This window comes from Coffea arabica, chromosome 7c, assembly GCF_036785885.1.
Source record: "Coffea arabica cultivar ET-39 chromosome 7c, Coffea Arabica ET-39 HiFi, whole genome shotgun sequence".
NCBI lineage: Eukaryota > Viridiplantae > Streptophyta > Magnoliopsida > Gentianales > Rubiaceae > Coffea > Coffea arabica.
The window spans coordinates 19,130,096-19,137,178 of record NC_092322.1 but is presented as its reverse complement, the minus strand read 5'-3'; the positions used below and the strand labels follow the sequence as shown (position 1 = coordinate 19,137,178).

At 35.0% G+C, this 7,083-nt stretch overlaps 1 protein-coding gene across 1 annotated transcript; it reads left to right on the top strand.

The window, feature by feature from the left end:
* The first annotated feature begins 953 nt into the window (after positions 1–953).
* On the top strand, positions 954–4,298 carry LOC140010114 (uncharacterized). Its single transcript, XM_072056461.1, has 8 exons — positions 954–1,124; positions 1,211–1,465; positions 1,750–1,932; positions 2,006–2,087; positions 2,338–2,442; positions 2,525–2,686; positions 2,771–2,974; positions 4,050–4,298. Exons 2-8 carry the CDS (start codon positions 1,217–1,219, stop codon positions 4,055–4,057), a joined length of 993 nt encoding a protein of 330 aa, XP_071912562.1. The 5' UTR covers positions 954–1,124; positions 1,211–1,216; the 3' UTR covers positions 4,058–4,298.
* The last annotated feature ends 2,785 nt before the right edge of the window (positions 4,299–7,083 follow it).

Genomic DNA, 7,083 nt, shown 5'->3' with positions numbered 1-7,083 from the left:
TCTTCGATCCTTACAGATAAGTAAATAGTTTATTACTTGATTTTGGGAGCAAGTTTTACTTAAGAAATTCAGTGTCATTTAATTAATTCAAATGTTCAATTTTTGGTAATCAAACGGTTTGAATATATTAAGATTTGAATTCATTAATTTTAAGTATTAAGTTGACTTATCAAATAGGACCTTAGATATCAATGGTCTATAACCCAACATTTTTCTAAATAGTTTCCTTGAACCAATCAGGGCGAAAAATGAAATATAAACACACACAAGGGGAAAAAACAAAAGAAAAATCTTATCGGGGACACCCATTTCTTAGACCCTGACCCACATAGAAGTCATTATAAGGTCTCGTTTGGGGTTACGGTACTTTTAGTGAAAAAGCAATTTTAAGAGCTAAAATTACTTTTGAGTTAGTTAGTAAATACCATTTCATAAAATTAGAAGTGCAGTTTTTCATTTCATAAAATTAGAAGGGCAGTTTTTTAACGTTAAAGATAAAATTTGGTACTTTTAGAATAGTTTTTATGTCTTAAAAAATTAAACATTAAATTTAATCTTTTTATTTTATCTTATGAACTAAATAAAGGGATAAATATATTTAAAATGTTTCAAATTACATATTATCCAATGCAATAAGTACTTATTGAATTATATTCTAATTAATATACTTAAAAGCACTTAGCATTTAATAAGTACTTTCATTAAAAGTTTCAATATGTAAAATACTTTTTAATGATATAACGCAACCTCAAACGGATCCTAAATTTTTTCGTAAAGCCCCGGCCCACTTTTAAACAGCACGGGGACTTTCTTACAGCCTCGGCCGGGTGTTTTAAAGCCCACCTTGTTCGAAATGCACCGCTGGAAACTACTAGCTGGAAGATAAGCTTTGCGGCCCAACAAAGAATTATTTATCAGAGTGGGATGCATTCTCTCCCAAAAAAAGATGAAAAAGAAGTACCCATGCCCCCAACCCGGCTTATGTATATGCGGTTATCATTCTAACAAGCAGTCTGAACTTTGAGGGTTCAAATTTCTTCTGTCATACTTTATGTTCAAAAAAAAAAAAAATTTTCTATAATCCTCTGAGAAGTACTGTTTGGATCCTTGCTCCTTGTCAAATAGTAAGTGCTATCTTTTCGTGTTTTGTAGGTTTTCAAAATTTGGACGATTTGTGTCTTTATTTTTCCGTAGCTTTTCAATTTGACAGAACACAATGAGGGCTATAGTGTTTCGCAAGTGTGGTGGCCCTGAAGTGTTGGAATTGAGGGAAGTTGATGAACCCATAGTTAAACCTCATGAGGTTTTGATCAAGGTACAAGCTGCCACTGTGAATAGAAGAGATCTGTGGCGGCGAGAGGGGCGTTATAGCCCCCCTGAAAGGAAGAACCTTCTTGGCTTTGAATGTTCAGGGTCAGTCGTAGAAGTTGGTATAATGGTGAAGGGATGGACTAAAGGCAACCAGGTTGGTCCTTTACTTCTACTTTTACCAATAAGCTCGGGTTCTATCCACATGTTTGGAGTTAAATTAGTTAAGTCAAATTATAAATCTATTATCGTATATTTTATCGTCTGTTAGCCTAGACTAGATTATATTTAATGTCCTGGAAAATCCCATATTCTTGTATTAGCCTTGGCGAATTTATGTAGATTATAAATCCCATATTTGTCCCATATTTATAAATCTCATATTTGTCCGAGGTACAATCTGCTTGTTTGATCCAATTTCGGGTGGGTATCTTTTTGTAGGTGTGTGCTTTTCTTCCAGACGGTGGAGGGTATGCTGAGTTGGTGGCTGTCTCTGCAGTTCATGTTCTTCCTATTCCAAAGGGACTCAATGTAGTAAAATCTGCTGCATTACCATGCGCAGCAGCTATAATTTGGCTGGGCTTTTTTTCCATGAACAAACTTAATTGTCATGACAAAATACTGGTAAATATCTTTATAGTTATTAGCATAAAAGCTCATTATTCTTTCTTTATTGTTGAGTACCTCGATATTGCAGATACATGGAGGAGCCGGGGGTGTTGGATCGTTGGCAATTCAAATTGCCAAAAACCTAGGGTGTACTGTATATGCAACAGAAGGTTTGTTCCTTTAGGTTTGCCGCGTTCATGAAAATTTTTTTTTCTATCATTCATTATATTTTGGAGGATAGCAGCATTCAGTTGGTACAAGGAATATAGATTTAGTTTCAAATATGCAAGAGTTTGTGTGATTCTAATGTGTTGAAGTCTTGTTGGGGAATAAGAGATATATTGGTTACAAATTAGGTGAAGATCATGAATTACCAATTCTATATTGTTGTAATGATTTTCTCTTGCATTGGCTTGCTAGGATCTGATGAAAAGGTAAGTTTTTGCAAGAAATTAGGAGCTGATTTTGCCATTAACTACAAGACAGAAGTTTTCTCCAATTGTGTGCACAAAACTGCAAAAACTGGTACATTTTTCTTGATATTGTGAATTTTATCCCTACGAATCCTTATGTCCCTCAATAACTAACATTACATATTCTGTTGAAGGGGTTGATTGCATTCTAGATAACATGGGTAGAAAATTTATGGAACAAAATTTGGAAACACTTGCTATTGGCGGAAAGCTTATCATACATGAGCATGATGGTGTTTGGCCTCGGAGTCTCGTAAACTTCAAGCAACTTGCTGCAAAGGGGCTCCAAGTCATGGGTAGAACATCAATACATTATTGATTTGAAGTTTGTGTTATTAATTTACTTGGTCTTTATTTGTAATTTGATATTCTATTTGCAGGTTTGGATTTATACACTTTAAGCGACACCAAATTAGCTATTGTGCTTCAAGGAGTACAAAGAGATGTTTGGCCGATGATTGCAAAGCAGGATTTTACCCCTGGGATTGACAATGCAGTTTTCAACTTTAACAAAGCGCCTGATGCACATAAGCATTTTGAGAGCAACAAACACATTGGAAAAATCTTGTTAACGCCCCTAGCAGGTAGTTGCTGGTTTAAGACAGCTTCAGTTGCTTTTGGAGTTTAGCATAATAATCCACTTTAGCATAGGATTTTTTAGGACCACTAAAATCGTGATTGTGGATCATAATTAGCGGGTGTATTTAGATTGAGATGATTTCAGGTAAAATAATTTGCTTCACAAATTTCAATTACCTTTATATCTTCTCAATCACCTTTTTATCTCACATACATCACATCACAAAAAGTGCTACAACATCATCCAAATAAACTTGTATCCAAACAAATCCAGTGTTTTTTCTCATTGCAATTAACAACTTGCGTCATATATTCTTGAAGTTGCTATTAATTTCTTCTTGGAATAGGTGTAGTTGCAGATCCTTTTCAAAACTCAATTCCGAATCAGCTCTTTCACTGCATGTCTTTTGTAATGGAAGTCCTTTTCAAATTTCAAATTCCAAATTGAGTTTTGCTATGATATGTGTTAACAGAATGTCATTTGTACTGGAAGATACAAAACAGATTTCTTTGAACATGAGAAATCCAAATTAAGTTGATCGCTTTGAGCATAGGGTCACTTTAATCACCATAGTGCATATTAAGTTGATGGTTGATTCAAATGCAAATTGTTAAAAGAAGTTTCTCAGTATATTAATCCATTTTTTTCAGTATTTTTGGCTTCAAAAATGCCATTGTACTCTCTCTGTTTTTTCCTTAAATTTTAATGGGTTAGATGGATCCGTGATGTAATTTTAATCTATCTGAATATGTTGGCGAATTATGGTTCAGTGTCTTCAACTATTTCGGGCCTTCCTTTTGGGTAAATTTTATCTAATCTGGGTTATTTGAAGATTTTGTGGGAGTTTGTATTCATGTCTTTGGTGCTTAACTGGATGATTTTGTCAAGGCAAATGGCTTTGACAGTGTTGCACATAGTCAAAACAAAGATAACAATCACAAGGCAGTGGTCTAGGTGTAGGCGTCGATGTAGGACTAAATGTTGTGTCTTTGTTCATGTCATCTCATAACTTGTGCATAAGGAGATGTTTGATGTATCATGTCGAATTAAATTTATGCTACACTTTATTTGCGTGGCAGGTAAATGATGCAGTGGTTTCCCATTGGCTGTTCTCCATTTATGCGGTAATTGGAGGTAGCACCGGATAGCTTGTTGACTTCTCAACATTTTATTTTTGTGGTCATTGTGAATAGCTTGTGGTAGCTTTGTGTTTCAAGTTATCAGCATTTTCTTAGTGATACTTAGACCACAAAACTAGCAGACATGTTTGCAGACTGTATGATATGTTTTCATACTGCTGAAATATAAACTTTACCACTTTTGTACTAGTCTGTCTAATGGTTTTGCAATGAGTGGTATGGGCATCATATAAATGATACACACTGTGTATTTTGCATAGAGGAAGTTTGTTATGCATGTTAAATTAGTAATCAACTCAGCCTTGACTGCATCCTCTCTTTGTTGGAGAGTGGGGATGGTTGGAGGTCTAGTATCTTGATATTTTGTATATTGGAAGTTTGTTCTGCATTGATTTGTTCTTGCTTTCAGCCTCGAACTACAACTTTGCTTTTTGGGAGGATTGGATGGATAAAAGTTCTAAGTGCGATTATTCGCTAGTTGATTCTAGCTGCATCTTCATACCTCCTGTTATTTCTCATCAAAATTGGTATGCAATAAATGTGTTGAACTAGGAAGAGGTTTTGGAACATAACAAGTCTTCTTTGCTGCTAGTAGGCCTGAACATCCATACAGTTCATTGATAAGCTTCTTCTCCACTTTGAATTAATTTGTATTACAGTGTTTCTGCATGTCCGCGATGAATATCGTCAGTATCTCTTGGTTAATTTTCAGCCTAAATAATGGACAATCTCCTTCTCCCCATGTCCCCCAAGGGAAAATTTGTGCAAAAGGAAACAAAAAGATTTTAATGTCATGGATTTTTTCTGTTCTTCTCCTTTATTTGCATATGTTTTTCCCAAATATTTTTGCATACACCAATACTGTGAATTTGATCATTCAATTTCATGTGCAAGATTTTGGCTTCTACTTTTTTCTATGTTTTGGTTGTGTTTCTTGCCTTGGTGAATTTTCTTTTTCCTGAAGCCTTAAGTATTTGAATACAGACACATGTTATCTTTCTCTTTGTCATCACATAGGCCTATGACTCACTGTTGTGTTCATTGTCTAGAAACTAACCTTGAGTTTTTAATCTGAGGAAATGAACCTTGTGTATCTTATTACAAGCAAAAAATGCAAGATATCTCAATGTTAAATTCTGGTTTTCCAATTGTCTTTTCCATGTTCATGAGTAGTGACACGATCATTGGTACTGGTTTGTGTGGTCTTGAGACTGATTGATGTGAGTACTCATGTTTTTATTCCTAATTTAGTCATTTTTATAATTATTTGCCCGAGTGTTATTTAATTCGCTTTATCGTGTTTGCATCGAAAATTCTCGTAAGTCGCGCCGGTACGACCAAGTGGAGACTTGAGGAATTAATACTAGACTCGTAAGTGTGAGTAATTACAGTGTTAGAGGAATTACTTTGGAGGATTAATATAAGTGTACCAACAAGAGAGAAAGTGATAGTACGAAACCCTATTTAAGGCACTATTAAGGGTTGATTTTCTTGCAAAAATTAATGACTACTTTTCTTCAATCTTTCCAAACAAGATTCATCACTCAAACTCCCTCATCTCTCTTTCCTCTCTCGGCCGAACTCAAGCAATGGAAAGGGGAAAGGAAACTCCATTTCTTTTAGCTCCAAGTTTGCTTGCTTTCTTCATCCAACTTCCTAATCTCTTGGAATTTCATTCTAACAAGAAGAAAGGTAAAGGCTTGTGGAGTTTCTTGGTGAAATTTTCGGTAGAAACACTCACTTACAACTAGGGTTCAAAGCTTGGAGAGGTAACCATTTCCTCCTGTCCTGTGTCCGTCCATTCATTGTATTCTTACCACCTTTGTATGAATTGTTAGTGAAATTTTTATAGTAAACTGCAGACTCAACTCAAGGAACACAGTAATACTTCTTTGTATGTCTTCTTAAATGCTCACATGTGTGTGTGATCAACAAACACACACAACTGCTCAAATCGACTGCCCAAGTATTGGATAATATGGTTGATAGATAATAGGCTTACTATTATTGGCTTTTGCCTTTTGCTGCACCAATTGCATTTTCTTGTGGCTGAACTTTGCTTGGGCTAGGTCAAGTAATTATGGACAAATTAAATTATTCATCAAATGTCTTTCTTTTTTTTTTTTTGTGATTTTTTAGTGCAAGTGAAAAGGTTTGAAACCGAAATCTATCAATTACACTTTCACATCGAAACCACTTAACCTAACTCTCCTCCCAAATTATCCATCAACTTAAATACTAATATACCTGAATCTTTTTTTTTTTTTTTTGCAATCCATGAAGTTACCAATTTCCGAGATGCAATACGACTTTTCATTTGTGCATTTCTTATTTTCCTTTTTTCTTAAATAAAAAATTTTTTTTGTGGAGGGGGTTTTGTGGAGAATATCCTTGGTAGAAACTGAAGATCAAATACCGGACTAAGCAAACGATGTAGTGGTGGCAGTGGGACTAGTGTAGTGGGCTCTGTCAGTGTGACATGTTGATGGTGGAAGCCCGATTGAGATTTTTTGGCTAGCAAACAAATAGGCCAACGTTGGCCTGAATTTCCAGGTCTTGGTATTGGGCTAGGTGTGTGCGTGCTGTCTTCAAAAGTGGGCAAGTTGCAGCAGTAAGTAGTGGGATTATTATGTGCAAAAGGAAAGATGCTAATTAAAGTAACGTTGGTAGGAGTACTGTAATAAAAAAAAAGTTTTGCAAGAGTATCAACGGAACGTCTGCCTAACTCTCGTTAGGATTTAATACGAATCCAATTCAAACTTAAGTATAAACAATTAAAGAATAAAAGTCAAAGTAAAGAAAAGTCGCTTTCTTAATTCAACATTATAAGTTACCGAAAGTACATCAATTTTTCCCAAAATACAATCACTAGAAATCGACTAATCAATTACATCCAAAATGCTAATCAAAAGTAATCAGATCGGTTTCTTCAAAATCTTTCCATTCCGAGCTCCTGTTAAGAAAAACAAACTAA

Bases quoted from the DNA above. Each gene is read 5' to 3' on its own strand.
- LOC140010114 (XM_072056461.1), top strand. From the start codon at position 1,217: ATGAGGGCTATAGTGTTTCGCAAGTGTGGTGGCCCTGAAGTGTTGGAA. The intron at 1,466-1,749 runs GTTGGTCCTTTA...ATCTTTTTGTAG, and splicing joins GATGGACTAAAGGCAACCAG to GTGTGTGCTTTTCTTCCAGA. The intron at 1,933-2,005 runs GTAAATATCTTT...TCGATATTGCAG, and splicing joins ATTGTCATGACAAAATACTG to ATACATGGAGGAGCCGGGGG.